The sequence below is a fragment of the Lathyrus oleraceus genome, chromosome 7 (genome assembly GCF_024323335.1).
Source record: "Lathyrus oleraceus cultivar Zhongwan6 chromosome 7, CAAS_Psat_ZW6_1.0, whole genome shotgun sequence".
NCBI classification, from domain to species: Eukaryota; Viridiplantae; Streptophyta; class Magnoliopsida; order Fabales; family Fabaceae; genus Lathyrus; species Lathyrus oleraceus.
Window position 1 is genome coordinate 758809 of NC_066585.1, and position 22723 is coordinate 781531.

The window sequence follows — 22723 nt, forward strand, 5'->3', positions numbered from 1 at the left end:
CAGTGTTGTTGATTTTTTTGTTTCCATAGCAAACAATAATAATTTGGTACCTCAATTAGCTAAGCCACCTTAGCTGTATATTTAAGGTTGTAACAATATATTTGATGAAATATTATAATAAAATATGTTTTGTTTAAGAGAGGCTCTGAATATTGCTGAGTAGATAGAGTCTATTCTATAACAGGCAAGTTATTATTTAACGTGAAGTTGTGAATTAAGATGGGCAACCTGCAAGAACCTACTTAGCGATATGGACGTTATCACTTTCTCACATTGGTTCAGTTATATATACTCCTAGTATTGTATTGTATTGCATTACGTAGCTAGCAAGGTATATTATTGTTTTGTTTTCAAACTCAAATAAGAAGTTGCAAGGAAGGTGCATGGGATGGGACCCACTGACACGCCATTGTTTGTTTGCGTCCACTTACTTGCAAGCTAAATCCATTTTTGATTGTGATGTGCATGCCATATCCCACTCTATGCCATTGCTTCATATTCTTGCTCACCTTCAACTCCTATTGGCTATAATTGTTTTTCTTCATTTATATGGATAATTTACTACTAGAATCCTACAATACAAATACAAGATCAGTTGCAAAAATTTATATCATGTTATCCAACTCACCTCTCTCTATATATAACTAGTGTTCTGGTGTCTGTTATTAGTACTGCACACACACACACACAACATAACATGGGTGGTTTAGGAGGAACAACTAGCCTAAGCCCCGTCTGGCTATGGATTCCTGCTTTCATCGCTGTTATTGTTGCTGTAAGTGTAGCATCAGCTGAGCTCCAACGCTTTGACCACCCTTCTGTTAAAGCAGATGTCTCACTTAGCTTTCTCGTCATTGGAGACTGGGGAAGGAAAGGAACCTACAACCAATCTCAAGTTTCTTTTCAGGTCTCTTTCTCCTTTGTTTTATGCATTCCACTCTTGACAAGTTACTTACAACCATTTTTATTATTTAGATGGGAAGAGTTGCTGACAAATTAAACATTGACTTTGTGGTATCAACCGGAGATAACTTCTATGATGATGGATTGACTGGGATAAATGACCCTGCATTTCAATATTCCTTCTCAGATATCTACACCGCCAACAGCCTTCAAAAGCAATGGTATAATGGTCAGTGAGTAACTTCTTACTCTGCCAGCAACCAATACATACATATATTCATTCACTCTTATGTCAGGCAATCTAATGTTATCCATCTGCATGATCTGTTTGCTATATAGTCTTAGGCAACCATGACTACAGGGGGGATGTTGAAGCTCAATTAAATCCAATTCTTCAGAATATTGATCACAGATGGTTTTGCCAAAGATCTTTTATTGTTCACACTGGTACTAATTCTTTCATCTGGTGTGTCAATTCAATATACGAACCACCCTCTGCATAATCGTTAACTAACAGTTCTTCAAATCTTAAAACTTGCTAGAAATCGCTGAGTTCTTCTTCGTCGATACAACTCCTTTTGTGGACAAGTACTTTTTGAAGCCAAAGGATCACAAGTATGATTGGAGAGGTGTACTTCCAAGGAAGAAGTATTTATCAAACCTCTTGAAGGTAAGTCTCCTCATCACAGAAATTGTAAAGATAAAAGGTGATCTAATAATCCTTTTTTATGTGTTTAATTCCAAACAAAGGATCTGGAAACAGCATTAAGGGATTCTACTGCCAAGTGGAAGATTGTTGTGGGACATCATCCTGTACGAAGCATAGGGCACCATGGCGACACCAAAGAGCTCTTAACACACCTCCTACCAATCCTTGAGGTCAGTACTAATTATATATAGCTTAGCTTGCACTCAAACTAAGAAAACATTGTCCTGGTTATTTTAGAGGTAAGGTATATCGTCCTTCATTTACAGATTAAAATCTCTCATATACAGGCCAACAATGTTGATATGTACATGAATGGGCACGACCATTGCTTGGAACACATAAGTAGCACCAGCAGGTCTGTGTATTAACTTGATTATACTCGGGTCTGTATGTTTGTTTATTGAATCACGAAATCACCTTGACAAAATTGAGTGGTTTTGTAGCCAAATACAGTTCTTAACTAGTGGTGGAGGTTCAAAGGCATGGAAAGGGGACGTTGATAAAAGTGGGGGATATGGAGTCAAATTTTACTATGATGGCCAAGGATTTATGTCAGTTGAGCTTGACCAAATGAATGCCAAAGTTGTCTATTATGATGTTTTCGGCAATGTTTTGCATGTTGTGAATCTGTCCAAGGGAGTAAAGTATGCCATATAAATTACGCTGTCGAATCTGCATCTAGATATTCTAAGGAAGCTCCTAATTTAAATAAGTCGGGGGAAATTTGTGCCTTTTTAATAATGCTATTAACAAGCTTAATTATGAATTATGCATGTATATATATTATTCAAAGAAGAAGCAGCAGCCTCAACTGGATGCATTGAAAACTTCCATTCCGATTATCCGGAGAATGCTTCTGCGATCACTCTAAGGAGTAAGGACGTATCACACAGCATAGCCAATTCCTGTTATTCATGCAGCTGAAGAGTGAAGACTCTAGGATATTCGGACATATACTTATATTATACAGCATTTGTTCATTAGAACTATATTTCATCCAAAATTACTGTCATATTACGTGACATGTATTATTTTGGCAATCCAGTCTTTTATTTGAAACTAGCTAATCTAATGGTTCCGAAGTTGTGTTACAGTATTGCTATTGGTTGCAGTGTGACTTTTCTTTTCCTGTATCATCTAGTTTAACATCAGTTTAACAAATGTACATATATGTGTGGCGTCAAGCTACTGCTTCAAACCTCAGGTCTTTTACCCAAAAATAGCTCTATTTTTGGAAAAAAAGTTTTCAACCAAATCAATTAGCTTTTATTATAAAACATATAATAATTTCATGGAAAAAAAAACCAAAATAACTAGTCGAGTGCATATATTTTTTAAAACATCTACGGTAAGTTTTATAGAATGAAAAAGGGGAAGGTAGAGTGGGGGAAAAGTTAAAAGGGAATGATATTTTCGCCCAAAAACAAGGAATGCAAGGGTACACCTACAATATGATTTGTAGGGATCCATTTAAAGATCAATAATACTATATATGCACTGGTGTTTTACTAGTTTAACCATGACCGATATAAAGATTTGTTAATGGTAAAAAAGGTTACAGAAAATAAGCAACGATTGAAGAAGAAAATAAGTCTGTCTTCATTGGTTAAATCTAGATTCACAGACACTAGTATTTACATATCTAATAATCAACAACAGTTGGACCTTTAACAGCAAGCTACATAAACTAGTATCCTATTGGTCAGTACTCAGTACCAACACACTAAAACAATGCCACGGCGGGACAATCGGGAGGATGCACGAGTCAATTTAAGACAAAATGGTACCTCGAGTCCACGTAGCCCTCAACATCCCATAGAAAACAACCAAAAGTCACAGCTTCTAAAACAAGTCTCCTTAAACCACCAAAGCTAATTTTGATGTTTTCATCATTGTCCTGTGTTTTAACCATTTCAGGTCTTCCAAACAATGCCTCTGTGTGCTTCTCAATGATGCTGAGAGCCTCTTTAGACCTTATTGTTGCATATCTCTGGAGGGTATCACCATCAAAGGACATGACATAGTTACGCAACCTGGTGGGCTTTATACCATAGCCAAATCCAGCAGGACTGACATCGCCTCCAGGCCAGGTAGATAGTTCAGGATGAGAAATGTCCAGTTGACTAGCAGGTGTTACATCATCCATGATAGTATCTTGTGTTGCATTTGGAAGAACTTTGATGGACTTCTCGAGCTGGAACCTTTCGTCAACTCGCTTAAGAAAGTAACCATACATGACGGATGCTGCATAGACCTGACCTACCCTGAGTTTACTGATTTGAGCAACAGATGATAAATTTCCTGCTCGGTTACCCAAAATGAGAGCCAAGTGGTTTTGGATCATCTCATATGCTTCTTGGGAGTGAAGGTTCTCAAGTTTGCCAACTTCATTTGACCATGAATGTAGTGTGGCAGATGGATCTGCTGTTAGAGAGGGTATCAAAGAAATATTAGCATCCATGAACTTTTGCACAACCAACGTGTACAAGATCTCCTCCAAGGCCGTCCTCCTATCATTAGCCTTGACCTCCGCAATTCTCCTAGAAAAGTTCAATAGGTTAACATGAAATCAAACAGAGCAAGAAATAAGAATATGGAGGTTGATGAAATAATGAAAGAAACCTGTACAAAACAAGATCGGTGGAAGTTGTAGAAGGAGGATCTGAGTTTTGTTGATCGGCCTGGCGATCAGATTGGAGTTGGTTAAGCTGCTGATCGACGGCTGCAGGTACAAGATGAGGGTGATTGATCAAAATCTGAGAAAGAAACTGTCCGATTGGGGACTGGAAGTGAAGAGGTGCAATTTTGTTGTCGTTAGAAGAGTCTGAAGAGGAGGATGTTGCTGCTCTAACTAGAAAGCCTGGTCTTGTTGTTGAAATTCGAAGGGAGAGTCTCCGATGGGTATAAACTTGTCTGGAAGTGCATAGCTGGTAATTACCAAGGAAAATATAAAGAATCAGTTTTGTTTGTGCATGCAAATTCATCAATTAAGAAAGCATTTGTTAATGATTAGATAGATACCTTAGAAGTAGTAGAAGAAGGAAAGTGAAGGAGGGGTCTTGGAACCAAGATTGACACGCCGGTGGCTGCGACATCCATAGCTAGAAGGAACTTGATTCTTGTCGGATTGGATTAGATTCGTCAACAAGCTTTCTTTTTCCGACTGCCCCCAAACCACTTATATGCATTCTCTTCTACTTCTCGGGCCCACTATACTTTTTTATTTTGCTCTTTCCTCCTCTATTTTCTTTTTTTTTTCATTTTAATCCTCTACTTTCAAAATTCCCAAAATTATATATACACTCTTACCATTTCAACTATTCTTTCCATTTTAAAATAACTCTCACTCTCACACATATTAAGAAAATATAATAAATAAATAAAATAACAATTTTACTAAATTATTTTTATTCACAATTGATGTATTATAATAATTATTAATGTAAAATGAAAAAAAAAATAGTTAATTATCATTATTAGTTAGAGATACACTTGCAAATCTGACAAATTAAAGTCATGAAACAACTTTTAGCCTTGATCGTGTCATAAGTAGGCATCTTATCAAGCATTATTCTCCAAACCACCGGGAATTGGATGGAGAAATCTCCATATTCCAAATGATTTTTACACATACAAACTCAATAGAGAGAAGAGAGTTGAATAGCAAGGCCTCTTTGAAATTTAACCCACTTGAAATAGAGTTATGCATACCAATTTATCATTATCATGACATATTATCAATTGATTTCCTAGCCACTTGTTGTTGAGGAAATAGAAGATACTAAGCCACTTAGCAGGAAAAATCACTTGGATAAGGTGTGACGTAACAGAGCTGACATTAATACAACAAGAATCAAAGATGGCTATGATGGTTTCGTAAAGAAGATAGTATCACACTATTAGTTGGGATTTTCAGCAAGGAAAAATACCTCAACAAACAGGTCAAAGTTCAAGACATTTTGACTTTTGATGACATGTATACAGTTTGGAGTCTTAAGAGAAGAAAATTGGAATTTAGTATTTTTTGGGAATGTTGTGGAAACTTTTCGAAAACAAAGTTCTCGACAGCACCAAGTGCGTCGAAGACGCGATTATTTGGGCGCGCAGATATAACGATCAAATATGGATAACTACTTTGAAGTTACATCCTGAAGGACATGTGGAAGAAATGTAAAGTGAAAGACATGCAAGCTTCTACGTGGCGAAAATTGAAGATGTGAATGTTGAAAGCAGTTATTTTTTACTAGTATATACAGGAATCTCATTTGTAGAATTCGGTTGTGTTCATTTTATTATAAAGTCTCACTTCCACTCAAAGTACCAACGCTGAGAGAAAAAAGTTTTCATTGAGAGAATGTATGAACCATGAAACATCAATCTTTACTTTAATGCAAAGGTCTTTAAATTCAATTTACTTTCCTTGTCCATTACTTTCATCCATACATCATTTTAGTACTTTCTTTTCACTTTTATTTTACTACAACATTTCTCTTTATTTTTGTCGAGATTACACATTTACGTTTTCATTACAATAGTTTCGATCCATTCAAAATTGAGTCTTGTCTACAAAGAAAACCACAAGTTAAGAACTTTAACATTGTGTCCTAGGATTCACTAGTCGATCCTGCCTGTAACCTTTAATTAAGATACTAACAGTTGTTTACGAAATTCTAGCATAAACAAATTGGCATGCCCAATGGAGCATGTGCTAAATATTCTAGTTTGTAAATATTCACAATTTTCCTATAAAAATTGTTTTGCATTCAATAACGTTTTATGGGTTGTTTGCATGTGTTTGAGGAGTGGAAAGTCTTTATTGAAAATGATGCATCCTTCTGTAGACAACACTAGTGCATAAAACAATCCCCATAGTATGTTAAAATAATCATTCAGATCGACGGTTGAAGACGTGGTTGTATCAACAACTGTTAGGACAACTGCTTTGGTGGCGTCATCCACGCCAGTTGTACCGGTACCATCATAAGGGGTACCCCCCCCCCCCCAATCACAATCAGGAAATGCCTTATTTAACCCTACGATTGCAAGGCCTTTGTTCGGATTTTCTATGTCAATGAACAATAGGAATTACCCTTATGGCATACCAGCGTCGATGATGGTTGGCCTGCATACTAACATGTCCACTTATAATGATAATGCAGTGGCAACGACACCATTGTATAACCCTTAAAATGCCTCTACGTCGACCATTAATAATATGGGTAAACCAAGAGGGATAAGTTATATCCCCTAGACAACGTTGTCGTTGAATACTACTTCCATGATGGCTATGAAACAACAAATAGATGAGAGTAATTTGGAATTAGTAAATACTTTCCCCAACAAATAGGGAATGTTTCAACTCATTTATTACAAACACAAACCAAGCTTATGAGTTACTGGAAAACCAAATGGGGAGAATAGCTTATTTCTTTGGCACATCCCAAATCCCTCCTCGACCAACTCCCTAGATATTGAATGTGGGGCAGGTAGAAACGCCTGAAAATGGATTAGTTCGGACGAATGTAGGCCAGAAGCAAGGGCTTCGACATGTCCCCGTCCCAAATAGGGAAGAAGTGGAATATGTGGCCCAGGCCAATCCCAACCCCTGATGGTTCAAAGAACCAGGATGCGGATCAAGTCCTTCAAAATGTTCAGCAGAATAATTTTATTGGGCATAATAACATAGCAAATGTGGTCGAACAAATCTTGGCCCAGAGTGGCCTCAATGTGGGCCTCCACGGGTCTAAATTCATTTATCCTTTCTCATAATATGTTCAACAAACAGAGTTACCCAAGGGTTGGAAAGTACCCAAGTTTACTAAGTTCGTCGGCGACATGAGTGTGTCAACGGTCAAACATGTCGCCAGGTATCAGACTGAAGCGGGTGATATTGAAAACAATGAGAATTTGAAAATAAAGTATTTTCCAATTTCTCTTACAAAAAAACGCCTTCACCTAGTTCACTACATTGCCTCCACACTCTGTCAAAACATGGAGTCGGTTGGAGAGGTTGTTCCATGAACAGTTTTACATGGTTCAGTCGAAAATAAGTCTGAAAGACTTGGCTAGTGTTAGGTGAAAAATCCTTGAGTCAATTGATGACTATCTCAAGAGATTTAGACTTCTTAAATCAAGGTGCTTTACTCAAGTCCCTGAACACGATCTGGTCGAAATGGCTGTTGGAGGCCTAGATTACTCAATTAGGAAAAAATTAGACACTCAGTACCTTAGACATATGGCACAATTGACAGATAGGGTTCGTTAGGTAGAATGCTTAAAAGCTGAAAAAGCCAGGACAAATAAATACCATAAAAAGGATAAAGTCGCTTATGTTGAGGAAGATTATTATGTGTCTGACATAGACGACGAATGTGTCGAAGAGAGCGAGGTTAGCGTGGCTGAACTTAAGCCATGACCTCCTCGTGTATGCAAATTGTTGAAGTCGTCGAATGGAAAAAATCATGTGAGCCCAACAAGAACGAAAAATTTGTCACTAAGACATATACTTTCGACATAACAAAATGCGACAGAATATTTGATTTATTAATTACGGATGGACAAATCATAGTTCCTCAAGACTTAAAAACTCCTCCTATAGAACAAATAAAAAAGAGAGGTTTTTGTAAATATCATAATTTTTCCGGTCATAAAACTTCTCAATATGCTATTTTCAGGGATTAGGTGCATGTAACCATGTTATCCTACGAAATCAGAGTCATGATGATGAAAGTCATGGGATAGTGGAAAACATATGTTTTTCGAGGTGAAGGTTGATGGAAAGGTCATGATGATTATGACGTCAGCTCACTAGCTGAACAATGTCAAAAAATTCAAAAAAGCCCATATCTCCTAGTCCGTCGAAAGAGGCCTTTTGGGGGGAAATTTGTTAGCTGAGATTTTCGACAAGGGAAAATACCTCAACAAACAGGTCAAAGTTAGGGACATGTTGACTTTTGATAATGTGTACACAGTTTGGAGTCTCAAGCGAAGAGAAATTGAGACTTAGTATTTTTCGGGAATGTTGTGGAAACATTTTGACAATGAAGTTCTCGTTCATATATGGGTAGCTACTTTGAAGTTACATCCTGAAGGACACATGAAGGAAATGCAAGACGAAAGACATGCAGGCTTCTACATAATCCATACATCAAGTGTGTTCATATCATTGCAAAATCTCAATTACACTCGAAGTATCAACACTAAGAGAAAAAAGTTTTCATTGAGAGAATGTATGAACCATGAAACACCAATCTTAACTTTAATGCAAAAACCTTTCAATTCAATTTAGTTTTTTGTCCAGATACTTTTATCCATACATCATTTTAGTACCTTTTTTTTTTACTTTTATTTTACTGCAACACTTCGCTTTATCTCTGTCGAGATTACACATTTACGCTTTCAATACAACTGTTTCGACCCAATCGAAATTGAGTCTTATCTCTAAAGAAAACCACAAGTTAAGAAGTTTAGCACTATGTTCTAGGATTCACTAGTCGATCCTGCCTGCAACCTTTAATTAAGAGACTAGCAGTTATTTACGAAATTCCAGCGTAAACACACATCAAGAGTGTTTTCATGCCATACTAAATAGTAGAGAAGATATGATGCCGGGTAGTGTCAAATGATCTTAAAACTCTAGCCTTTAATAAATTAGCTCAAGATTCTCTAATGTTCATCATATCTCAACCAAGTATTAAGCTAGATAATTAACCAAACAAACTAAATATCTCAAACCTAATCCGCAATGAGACTTAGGTTTGCAAACCTAATTTCATTTTAATGACATTTATGTTCCATATAAAGTTCCTCGAAGCCCTATCAATTGTTTATAGAAGATATACATACAAGAGTAAACAATTATGGAATGAGTGTTACCTCATATTTTCGACAGAAACGTTAAATCACCTCTGATTTTGACACAAGCATTAACTATAAAGATGTGATAAGTTTTATGTGACAATGGGTTTATTGTAAATAAATCGAAGTGGTTAATTACGACTATGAAGATCTTAACGAATTTGATTTGTCGAGAAGTAGTATTAACTCCGATCGAATTACTGCATTGAACCATATTTCAATTAATTTTTGTTTCTTTTATATTTTGATTTCAATGTTAAAAGAACATCAATGAATACTTTTAAAGGGTAATATTAACTTGTGTCCTAAGAGCATATGTAAAAAAAATCTATAAAAAAGAAGTTTGTCTTGAATGTAGAATCTTGTTATAAAAATTGTACATTAGTTTGATTACAAATTTATAATTATTTTTTTTTATTTTATTTTTTCAACACAAGCTTTTAAAAATCTATAATATTTTTTTAAAGAATATTCTTATATATAATGATTAAAAAAATTATCATTAATATATTTTTTATTTTTAAAATACTATCACAACAAATATTATATTTGAATAATTTGTCTAAAATTTTCAAAACACTCAAAATTGCTCGTCCAATATATTGTTTTCACCCATTCTTCTTTTCTTTTTAAGGTCTCTTTTTTATTTTTCTCCAAACCCCCAAATAAAATTTAAGAAAATAATTAGGGTCTCTTTGAAAGACTTTTAGTTTTTAGTTTTTAAAAATTATTTTATAAATCAATTTTAAAAAATAATTTTGAATAAAAAAAATTATGATTGGTAATTCTACTTTTAAAATTGATTTAAAAGTTACATAATATTATGAATTTATCATTAATAAAAAATATGCCATCTTTGCTTGTTTTTAATTTTTTAAACTAAAAATTAAAAATCAAAAATCAAAAATCAAAATATTTAACACATATTTTAATATTGTAGTATTTAAAACTTTTAATTTTCAAAAATAATTTGGAAAATTAGAAAAACACAAAAAAATATTATTTTCAAATTTAAAAACTAAAAAACAATTTTACAAAATCAAATCATAGTCTTTAGTATTTTCCTAATTATATCTATAGTAGAGAATGTTTTTTTTTTTGAAAAAAAATTGTTTTTTCTATTTTTTTCGCTTGATTTTAAAGAATTTCTTATTTTTAGTTTATGAAAGTTATATATATCTATTAAGTTAACACAGAGACGTGAAGAGAAGACATTCGACTTAATAATTTTTTGATTTACAAGTATTGTAATTGTGTAATATTATTTTATGAACAATTTTGATCCCTTATTAACGAATACTCACCAAAAGTTTATTTTCTTCTGAACTCTTATAAATAACATGAGTAACATTACGATATGTTTTTTTATTCGTTATCAATTTAGAATAATGTTAATTTGTGTCTTAGGAGTATAATATAGGACACTCATTTATAAAAAATTTATATTAAAAAATTAATTATAAAATTAATTTTATATTTTTATTAAAATCAATGCACAATTTTCAACACAATTTTTTTTTTAATTTTCTTTAGTTCTTATCTTGTGTCCCTATGACACAAGTTAGCATTACCTATCAATTTATATTAAAATATAGTAAAATATTAAAGATCACACAAATAAAAAATAATACAAAACTAATAAATTTTATGATATTAAGATATTCACATGTGACATTTCTAAAATAAATGGGTTGATTTTTGTGTGTGTGGTGTTTTTAATATTTAATTTTAAAAAAAAAATTATTTAAATTATAAAAGTTGAGTAACATCATATTAATAAATGATGTTGTTTTATGAGATTAATTATTATGTATTGTCTGTGTAAAAAAATTTACACGGATTTATTACCATTTGTATTATTTTATATATTTTTAAAATAAAAATCAAATTTATTTCAATATCCAATTTTTATGATTGATCATATAAGTTTTTTTTGTACAGTCAGTATTTCAATTACGAATAGAAAAGCATAATTGCAAAACCGCATAAAAATAAGTGAGGGATTAAAATTGCATAGTTTTGATAGTTAAAGGAGAAAAGTGCAATTAGTATAAAATATATAGTTTTGGTAGAGAGTTGGTGAATGTGTTTGTTTCAGAGTCGTGGCTAATTTGTGAGGTTGAGATGCTTTGTTTTGATTTCCCAAATAACGTGGTACCGTATTGGCCACCAATGCTGTTATTTTGTGGCTTCATCTTTTTATGTTTTTATGTAACATATGTGCCTAAGCTGCCTCCACCTTTTGCTTTTTAGGATCCACAAAAACTCTTTAATAAGAAAGGAAAAGTATTTATTATAATTTTTATTGAAAATTAGGATCCAGAAAAACTCTTTAATAAGACAACAAAATTATTTATAATATTTTTATTGAAAAAACATTCTATCTTTTTTATAGATTACATAAATTTATAGACAACAAAAATGACAAGGCTTTTGCTTCCACAAATTATAAATATGCTTTACACTATTATATATTTTGAATGCATGTTTTTTTAATAGACTTTCTATGAGATTGTTTGTTAATTATAAAATAATCTAGTTATGATTTTGATATTTTCACAACTTCGATTGAAAAAGGTGAATTTGACTCGCTTATTAGATATTTAAGATTTTATATGTTTTTGAGTTTAAAGTTTAAATAACCTAGAAAGCTATTAAATTGAGTTTAGAAGAATCTCAAGAATAAATTCACAAGATTATGATCATTCTTTCTTCAAAACATGTTTGGAAGCTCAAAAAAATTTATGATGATTTTCCATATTTGACTGAAGTAGAAATGAGATAAATTGACAGGCTAAGTAGAAGTAGCTAATCATTTCGACATTATAGTCCAAGGTTTGATAGAAGAAAACTTCAACAAAAACAATTAGGAGAATTAAAAGATAGAGTTTGAAATAGTAAGAGCATTTCAAAACAGTTTAAATGTCGAAGACACGGGTACCCGCAAAATTTATCCATAACGAGTAGGGTAAAATCCGTAAAATGAGTACAAACATGGACACGAGCAATTACCCTTAGAATAAGCGAGTATAAGTGCGGGTACCAGAACCTTAATAACCACTCCGTCTCATATCTGCATAATATATATTTATGTGTTTTTATTTTTATTATTATGTACACAAGTTAAATTATTAATTTTATTAAACACATTATTATTTAATGTGTATGTATTTTTATGTAAATGTTTGTTTATTTCTTAATTCAAAATTAACATGGATTTTTTTAGGGTTATTAAAAACTTAAAATTATATGATAAATTATAAGTGATCAATTATTTTTATTAGGAATACGGCTAAACGTGTTTGAGTACAAATATTTAGGTATCCATATAGTACAAATACAAATATAAATATTAATGCTCACGCCGGTATGAACTCGAATATGAAGATTTTAGACACGAGTATAGTACCATGCCCATACCTACCATTGTCATCCCTACTAGTATGTGATGTATTTAAGTACATACATACTTCCTTCGTGTCATGATATGTGTCATCTTTTTTATTTTTATTTGTATTAAATTATTTGTCCCTTTAGAATATCAATGTGATATTTATTATTTTTTCCACTAACTTATCCTTATTTATTGTATTTTAAATCATATAATTATTTTACTATTTATTTTTAATATGATTATAAGTCTAAAAATCTCAAAGAGAATATTTATTATGAGACAGAGAGAATGTTTTACCTTTGGTTTTATAGAATTTCCTATTTTTCATTTTAAAAGGTATACGTGCATTAAATATCATCTTGTTAGCTTTAGTTTATTCTCTTAAAAATAGTTTTAATTATACTAAATTAGATTCAAAAGAAGCGCAAGTTGGAGTAATAGAGATGATGAGAGAAGATACTTTGTATTGATAGAAAAGTTCGTGAATGTGCTTCCGTGACAGAGTTCTTATTTGACCCAAACAATATAGACTAGTGGCTACATGATTTTACTTGTCACCCGCATCTCCATTTAAAACAATTTTGCTGTTAATTCTGGAAAATTTTAAAATTTTATAGTTTTTATTGGAAATTTTCAGTTCGTATTGAAAATTTTGGAAATTTATAATTTTTTACCACAATAAAGATACATGTATAGTGAATATAGAATTTCTAGAAAAAAATATATCAGAAATTTCAGAATTTATGATAGAGATGTAAAGTGTTTTTTTCAGAAATTATAAAATTTTCGGTATGAGTCCAAAATTTCAAAAAAATTTAAATTTTCGATATTTTCCACAAAAACCTGCATAACTGTTTCGATAAAAAAAATCAGCATATATAATAGATACATATTTTCCACAAAAACGGTGTGATCAGTGCATTTTGATGCACATTCTTCTATAATTGTACTTAGACATTTCTATAATTTATTCTATTATTTTTACTATTTTAGTGTGTTTTTATATTTAAATTTATTTTTGCTTTTATTTTATTTTGGTATTTTATTTTCAACATAAACAGTTATTTGATACCTTGTTACTATACATACCATAACTTAAGCTACGAGAATCAAATTATGCGTTCTAATATGTGTTGGAAAGCTAAGAGAAAGAGCTATAAGTTTCATGTTGAAGTCAAAAGCTGATTCAAAGTGAAGGAGGGTAGAATAATTCGTTGAAATTCCAGACTTAATTAAAATAGTTAGTTTGAGCTAGTTTTTGTAATTTTCGGGTCAGACCCCATAAGGGTCCGAATTTACCTTTTATTATATTAGGCCTTTCACTACTAAAGTAATGCTATTCTGAATTTTGATGATACAATATTGCTTAGAAGATTTCATGGAGAACTAAAATTCACAAGGTTGATCTGCTATAATCGGTTTCCGCCGATACTTTGAGGTTTCTTAATTTTCAATCAAATGTTTTTCCCTTTCAATATGTTGTTCTATGTCTTGTATGATTTATTCAAGTTCTATATAATATGTGTTGATTAATTCTAATTGATATATGTTCCATAGTCGCGTTTGCTTAATTCGTGTATGCTTAACTTTTTTGCTTAATACGGAATCTGTTTGCTTAATTCAGAAATTAGGAACACATATCATATATTAGTATCAATGCGCTTGCTATTGTTACTATAATCGAAAAAGATTAGAATCCGATTAGGGCATGAAAATTATATTAACCAATGATAAGTTAGGAAACCAAACCAGTAGATCGACTTATTTCATAATCACTTTTTATAATCACATTTTATAATCACTTATTCTTAATCGAATCGAAACACCCTATTTTATTTTCTTAATTGGTTAATTTTCCCAAGAGTCCTTGCGATACGATACTCGATGTGTCGTTTCTCGTTTACTATATTTTATTACTCGTGTGTGACAGCGGATCAAATTGGCACCGTTGCCGGAGACTCTTGTAGATTTTAACCATTATTATAGTCTAACCATTATTAAAGTCATATGTCTTGTGTTTTAGCATTTTTTTGTCCTAACTTTCTTGCGTTATGATCTTTTCGCGTTTTAGGATAAAAAAATTTGTTTTTAAAAAAATCGTCTTAGATTATTCTGATTCTTTGCCTATTCATTAGGAAAAAAGCAAGGGTTGAAAGCCTCTATTTAGGAACTAAATAATGGACGCCGCCCTAAAAAAACTGAAATTCCTTATTTTTCTATTTTTTATGATTTTATTTCTGTTTTGGTACTTTCAGAAAATTTCGAAAAAATTCTCAAAATTCTTAATTGACGTTATTAGATTAATTTTTGTGTTTTTGTATTTTTTTTCCTTTTATTTTAATAGTTGTTTTTTTCGTAATTCAATTGTTTGTTCATAATAGGGACATTGTCGGTATTTTCCTATTTATTGTTGCATTGTTGAATTAGTTAGTGTTTTCTCATTGTTTGTTAATTTTTTTTCTATTGAGTTTAACATGGTTGACCAAAGAACTCTGAGAGAACTTGTTGCCCCTGATGTTAATTATAATGCTTTATGTATTGAATATCCTGTTGCTGATGTACCTTTCGAATTGAAATTTGGTTTAATACACTTGTTGCCAAGGTTTAGTGGTCTTGTAGGTGAGGATCCGCATAGGCATCTAAAAGAATTTTAGGTTGTGTGTTCTACACCATTGAGCCCTCAAGGAATTACCGAAGATCATGTCAAGCTTAGAGCATTTCCATTCTCACTACAAGGTGCTGTAAAAGATTGATTATATTATCTTGAGCCAAATTCTATTACAAGTTGGAATAATATGAAGAAAATCTTCTTAGAAAGTTTTTCCCTGCTTCAAGAGCTTCTTCAATCAGAAAAGAAATATGTGGTATTAGTCAGGTTGACATGGAATCATTAGCCGAATACTAGGAGAGATTCAAGCAGTTAGTGTCGAGTTGTCCTCACCACCAGATTTCTGAACAAATATCTGAAGAAGAGATGGAATAGGAAGAGATTATTGTTGAGGTGGATCATGTCGATGCTGAATTGCATATCCCAAATCAAGTTGAAGAAGAAGCACAAGATGCTGAAGATATTAAGAAAGACGAGGAAACTGTCGATGACTACCTGTTGGCAAGAGATAGGCCGAGAAGAGTCATTAAACCACCTCAAAGACTTGGGTATGCAGATCTCATAGCTTATACCTTAATCTCTACAAAGACTTGGAACAAAGGAATATCAACACAAACAGTCTCGAAGTGCTTCAAGTGTGCGATAAACTCAGTTTCTCTATTAGCATACATGATGTTGTTCCATAAATCCATGACATGTTCATGTCTTTCAGATTTAACATATTCCTTACATTTCATGCTAACTTTTTTGAAATATGGAACAAACGCAACAGATGAATTGAATTTGGAAATACAACTTCCATATCATCATCAACACAAGCTCCCGGTCCGTCACCACAACCTTCGATAGCAATTTCTCGGAAGAGAACAACTTTTTAAGCCTCTCCAGTGCCCATTTGAAGTTCTCCTCTCTTTCATGTTTCAAATAGGCAAAGTCTACCGAAAACGTCAATTTTGTTGACGTAACACCAACAATCTTAAGTAGTGGTATCCGATACATGTATGATCACGATGCACATAATAAAAAATCTAATAAATTAAAGTATGTCGAAAATATATCAAATTATAATCACGATGCACATTATTTATTTGTTTTGTATGTACAATAAAAAATCAATACCAAATTAAACATATTCAACAACTTCGCTGAATCAGGATGTGTCCATAAGATATCAGCAACAATATTTAAATCTTCCCTGTTTCTAGTCCAACACATGTATTTTTTCAACATTTGCATTTTCGTCAATTGACCTCTCTTGCTCGCATTGTACGTAGCTCTAGCTTTATACACCTGGATAACACTAATGGGGTTTTCTGGATCTTTATTTTTCAAAGCAACATCTATGTCCCGTGGAGCCATGTTGTCCTTCGTCATGTCATTCACAAAATTTCTTTCATGAACTTTTAGACGATCTAGTATGTCATGACCTTCTAAATCCTTAGATAGTTTATGATTGTGCAACCCACACCTAACTATCATCTTCCAACCCTACCACTCGGGGCAGATCTTAGTCTAAAAGGACATTTCACTTTCATACTATAAATTTCCTCTGAGGATTTACTACTTTCAACTACATTCTTTCTTTTATAATCCCCTCCTCTCTCACACTCCATAATCAATCCTTCTTTCCAACCTTGCTTGTCATTTGCAATATCAGAACGAACAGTCATAACAATAAAAAGTATATTATCAATATCATATAGAGGCGGGAAAATATTTAAATTAGACGTGTTACCTAAAAAACACACTGCGTTAGTGGTGAAGAACTGCGTAAAATTTGTGCATAATTTTGTAGATGATCCTGTCGGCTATAGACCACACAAATAAAATGTTTTTCCTGTTTTCTTCACTGTTACCGGGAATTTGATTTATATGCAAAATTTTCGACATACCAAAATTTGTAAATTTCCAATATCCAAAAATGTTAAAAATTTGCGGAAATTTTTGTTTCTCCCCGAAAATTAAATTGACAATTTTCAGCATGGGTTTAAGATTTTCCAAAAAAATATCATATTTTTGAAATTTCCAGCATTTTTCATCAAAAATTTTCAAATATTCGGAATAAATGAAATTTTTTTAAAAAATACAAAAAATACATGCTGAAAATTTTATTTGTAATATGTTAGTATGAGTGAATATATTAAAAAAAATTAATTGATAAATAATAACTGTAACACTTTAAAATTTTTAAAATTATGTAGGTAGCGAGTATAAGTGGGTGTAAAGAATTTAACTTTTCATCCCACCTATACCTAACATCCCATTTAAAACAACTTTGTGGTCCACCAATGCTTATGTTTTTATGCAACATGTGTGCCTAAACGTGTCCACCAAAAACTCTAATAAGGACAAGAAAATAATTTATACTATTTCGATTCAAAAATATATATTATAAATTTTTATTTTTCACACAATTTTTCTGGTTTCTGATTGAATCTTTATACAGTCGCAAGCAAAACATACGTGAAATCTTCCTATTGCGCGAGTTTCTTACGAGTTGTGTCAAAAATAATCTAAATTAGATTCAAAAGAAGTGCAAATTGGAGTATAGGGATGAGGAGAGAAGATAGTTTGGATTAGGGGTGGCAAACGGGCGTGTCCGCCCCGTTTATGTCCGCCCCGTTTTATGCCCGCTCCGCAAAAGCCAAAAAAAAAATGGGGCAGGACGGTCATAGTTGAGGATGCGGGTCTAAAACTTAGACCCGCCCCGCAAAAAAGTGAGGGCGGGGCGGGAAAGCCCGCGGACACTGCATTCTTTAAGTCTAAAAATATAAAAATTTATATAAATACACGTGCCCACAAAAACTCGAAAAAAAACGGGACGGGGCAGACACATTTGAGGGTGAGGGCCTAAATCTTTGGGGCGGACACATTTGAGGGTGAGGGCCTAAATCCTTGGCCCGCCCCGCACAAAAGTGCGGGCAAAACGGACATGCCTAGCGGACTGAGCCCGTTTTGCCACCCCTAGTTTGGATGGATAGAGAAGTTGGCTAATGTTGTTCCGTGACAGTTTGAAACTCGTGACTTATTTGACCCAAGAAAGAGACTAGTGGCTACTAGTGGTTATGAGGTCCACCAATTTTGTGGTACACCTTTTGCTATTTCATGCCAGAAAAACTCTTTAATAAGGACAACAAAATAATTTATACTATTTCTATTCTAAAATATATATATATAAATTTTTATTTATCACACAGTTTTTCTGGTTTCTGATTGAATATTTCTTGAGTTTTGGTTGAGACATGCCATTAAAATTTGCATTATAGGAAATCTTGGATAATGGGGGGATCTGCAATTAAGTAGAAATAGAGAAACTCTTGGAATTATATTGTTTTTATACATCTCTTGATTCTATCTATCTATTATATGTATGTATCAACTTTGATCTCTCCTCCTATCATATACTACATATCATACCAACTTCTACTAGAGCAGCATGAGGGATTTTCAGAGCAACTGGTGGTTCCCTCCCATTTCTTTCAAAGAAACGAAATACCATTATTAAGAATATCTTTAGATAGTTCGATCCACCACGCACCACCAAATGTGACTGTCCTAAGAAATAAGCACTTCCACTCTCCCTTGCGTCAATCAGTTCCAAAAGCTCCTTCTTAACAGATTCATCCATTTTAGGAACACTACTAGCAGGTGGCAGCATGAACCTCACTTTTTTTCTTTTCTTACAAGACTTACTACTACTCGCCAATACCGTATGATCATTATCATCCATTGCTATTGGACTTACCTGAGCTTCATTCATAATGCTCACTTGGTTGCTTGTTTCATTCATCAGAGGGACTAATGCATTTCCGTCGGATGAATTTCCTACTATAATCATTCTTTCATCTGGCGAAACCATTGATTCAATGTCAGTAACATGTTCGATGGAAATGAATTCTCCAATAGCACGAATGATCTTCTCCTCAAAATCATTTGTGTCCCTTATATTATCACAATATCCATATCTCACAATGCAACGATATATTTTATAATCTCTTGGTCCAATCCTTCCTATGAGATACCTTTCACTTTCGGGAACATGAGGCACCGGCATAGACTTGAAGGACACCATGATCAACACTTGATGAAATGCAGGAAGATTAGTAATAAAATGTGAAAAGAAAGCTGGGATGCCTGTCACTATGTCTGTGTAAATGAAGCCAATTCCAGCTACCCTTGAAATCCCGAGACCCGGACTAACATCTATTAGCCATTCAGTTGATACTTTGTTTTGTAAATCAAACTCATACTTCTTCACCGTTCCATAATGCCATGAAAGCATGACTGTCATGGACACTATCAAAAGGACAACTAGATACCAAGCTCCCCTGTGAAATTGCAGCATACAGGCCGAAAGATATGCAACCTCGATAACGCCAAAACATAACAGAAAGCATGCAGATATCAACAAATTCTTCTCCCAATACAAAGCGATGACTAGCGACATGAGACTAGTTGTGACCAGCATTCCAGATATGATAGCCAAACCTGCCACAGATGGAGAGCTTAATCTAACCAGAAATTAAAGTGTAGCAGAAATGAAGAAAAATAAAATTGAAGTCATAGAAAGAACATACTTGTTGCGTTGCCGATCTTCACCATGTCTCTGAAACCAATTGTGACAGCTAGACTGAAAATCATCAATAACCAATTGACATCGGGGATGTAAACCTGGCCATGTATTGTTTTTGATGTGTGAATGACTTTCACCCTGGGAAAGCAATTTAGTGCCAGACACTGGTTAATAATAGAGAAGCATGCTGTTATAGTTGCTTGGCTTCCGACAGCCGAAGAAAGTAGGGATACTACTATGAATATATGTTTGGAATGACCTGCAGTATGTCACCAACAATCACTTTAACACAGCGACCAAAAATATGTAGTATCTTGGAAATAAAAAGGGTGGGATGAACTTACTTGGCACAGATTGACTAAGATGATTAAAATTATTAGTCTGCAAGTTTTTAGAGATAAACGCAGCCTGGCCCGCATAACATATCACAAGAAGCGGATAGATCAAGCAAATAAACGTAATCTGCAAACAACAGAACACAAGCATGATGCACAAGTTGTAAGTTGCTAATCATTTTCAATTACAAACAAATAGAATAGAATTGTGAAACAAGTTATGCATTCCAATACCTTGATTGATTTCTTGGAAAAATGGCCTAACCCTGCAAACATTGCCTCTGATCCTGCAACATGTCAGAACAGCTCTAAGAATCAGTTGGTGATCCTTTTTTTGTTTATAAAAAACAGTACTAATAGAGGAAGTCCAACCTGCCGCGCATAAAATGGCACTCCCTAATAATCTCCATCTGCTGACATCAAGATTCCTCATGAATTTAAACAAGTATAGTGGGGATATTTTATAGAGAATTTCTACGTCCCAGAAGATAATATTATAAACTCCCACAGCACCAATAAACAAAAGCCAAACAGCAATAATCGGAGCAAACATGAACCCAATTTTATGTGTACCACAGGGCTGAAGTACAAATAGGCCAATCAATATAACACAAGCGGCGGGAACAGGTACATCTAGAAATGAATTAAACACAAGATCAACAGGATTATTGCAGAAGATACATAAAATAAGTATCTAGAAATGAATCAAGTAGTTACATTTTTGTAGAGCATTTGAGACGGAATCGCGCGTATGTTGTGAGGAGGTAACTGGTTATAGAAAAACAAGAAAGTAATGAGATAGATAGTTAAAGTATGAAACAAGTGTAGTGGTGTGAGTATAATAAGGCAGTTACATAGGTGTGATAATTCTGACAAGGATCTCTGAACTCCATAGGAAGCTGATAAGACGGAGAGAGCTGGAGTGAGAACAGCGGCACCAATAGTCATACAGGAACCAAAAAGGGCCAAGAACAAAATCAAATAGTGACAGAACTTGTGTTTCTCAATGGCCCTTCTAGCTCTGGAGTGAGAATTGATCTTAGAAGGAGGAGTTGCTGTGTCCTCGAAAAGCATGACCTGATTGGCATTTCTATCACAAGGGAGTAGACCGACTTTGGCATTTCTACACAAGAGTGAGTATAAAGCAAAAGTACCACCTGCAAAAATATTGTTGATAAAAGGTTGAGTGGTTGGAAATGTAAAGAAATAGAATGAAATAGTCGATTACCTTCTCGATTATCGTCCGCTTTGAGGACTATGAGGACATATTTGATGAAAGAAATAGCAGTGAGAGTCCAAAAAATGAAAGAAAAGAGTTCATAAACAACTTCTTGAGAATCAAGATCTTGAGAACGCATTGTACTAAAAACATATAAGGGGGCAGTGCTGAGTTGACCATAAACAACTCCAACAATTTGAAATGAGAGGAGAATCGTTTGCGTCCATGTTTTATTATTCTGAAAAGAAACGCAATTAAAATAATAATAATAATAAGATTGAAGAAAGGAAAGGAAAGCGGTTAGAGTTAGTACCATAGTAGAGTGATGAGGTGGAGAAGCGATGGGAATGAAGGAGGATGTTATAGTATTATAGTTGAAAAGAGCGATTGAGGCAATGTTGGTAGGGACGGAGCATACTAAGCAATAGTGGAGTAAGTTGTATCAGATTGTAGACAAGATTAATAGTATATATTTAAGATAAGATGATCTCATTTGAATAGAATTCCATTAAAGAAAATAATAAAAGCACGGTGTTTAATACGCGTTCAATATTGTGGTATAGTAAAAATCCGAGTAAATTAATGAGATGAAGATAGAATTGGATGGATTCAAAAAAGTGATGTCGAGGCACGTAAAGCTAATGTGACAGAGTCTCTCAGTATAGGGCTGCTTGTGTTTATATTTGACTAACGTGGATGCCTCATTCATTCTATAAACACTAGGGCGGTTATTGTTCCTCCACTCAATATTCTCAAACTAGTACTCCATCTTCCTTTTTACATCGCATTTTATTAAAATGTAATTATTATATAGAAAAAAAATCAATTAAAAATATTATAAATAAAAAAATTATTATTTAAAAAATAATAATAATAATTAACTTTTTTAAATATATAAAAAGAATAACACTTAAAAAATGTATATATTAAAGTGTTTAATATATCAATTATTGTTGCTTATATAACAATAATTACTAAACAATTATATTCATGTTCACGCCAAAAATAGGAAAGACTCTTTCAAACAAGGAATTACACTATAACTAATAATATATATTTTTTAAAATAATTGTCTTTTTAGGAAATAAAATTTGTTTCAATATTACACATTTGTTTTACCAAATT

The 22723-nt window shown here is 33.2% G+C and overlaps 3 protein-coding genes across 3 annotated transcripts; 1 reads left to right on the forward strand and 2 right to left on the reverse strand.

The window, feature by feature from the left end:
• Positions 1–470: 470 nt before the first annotated feature.
• On the forward strand, positions 471–2705 carry LOC127107995 (purple acid phosphatase 3). The gene is made up of 7 exons (XM_051045364.1): positions 471–907; positions 976–1132; positions 1243–1350; positions 1446–1573; positions 1654–1782; positions 1900–1967; positions 2056–2705. The coding sequence occupies exons 1-7, from the start codon at positions 698–700 to the stop codon at positions 2267–2269; spliced, it is 1014 nt and encodes a 337-aa protein (XP_050901321.1). The 5' UTR covers positions 471–697; the 3' UTR covers positions 2270–2705.
• A 482-nt stretch (positions 2706–3187) lies between these two features.
• LOC127107994 (UV-B-induced protein At3g17800, chloroplastic) lies at positions 3188–4811 on the reverse strand. Its single transcript, XM_051045363.1, has 3 exons — positions 4634–4811; positions 4235–4539; positions 3188–4152 (listed from the first exon to the last, which is right to left on the reverse strand). The coding sequence occupies exons 1-3, from the start codon at positions 4709–4711 to the stop codon at positions 3378–3380; spliced, it is 1158 nt and encodes a 385-aa protein (XP_050901320.1). The 5' UTR covers positions 4712–4811; the 3' UTR covers positions 3188–3377.
• A 13955-nt stretch (positions 4812–18766) lies between these two features.
• Positions 18767–22141, reverse strand: LOC127107996 (potassium transporter 25). The gene is made up of 9 exons (XM_051045365.1): positions 21912–22141; positions 21608–21836; positions 21234–21536; positions 21097–21147; positions 20752–21012; positions 20614–20666; positions 20389–20506; positions 20049–20303; positions 18767–19959 (listed from the first exon to the last, which is right to left on the reverse strand). Exons 1-9 carry the CDS (start codon positions 21912–21914, stop codon positions 18869–18871), a joined length of 2364 nt encoding a protein of 787 aa, XP_050901322.1. The 5' UTR covers positions 21915–22141; the 3' UTR covers positions 18767–18868.
• Between the last annotated feature and the right edge of the window lie 582 nt (positions 22142–22723).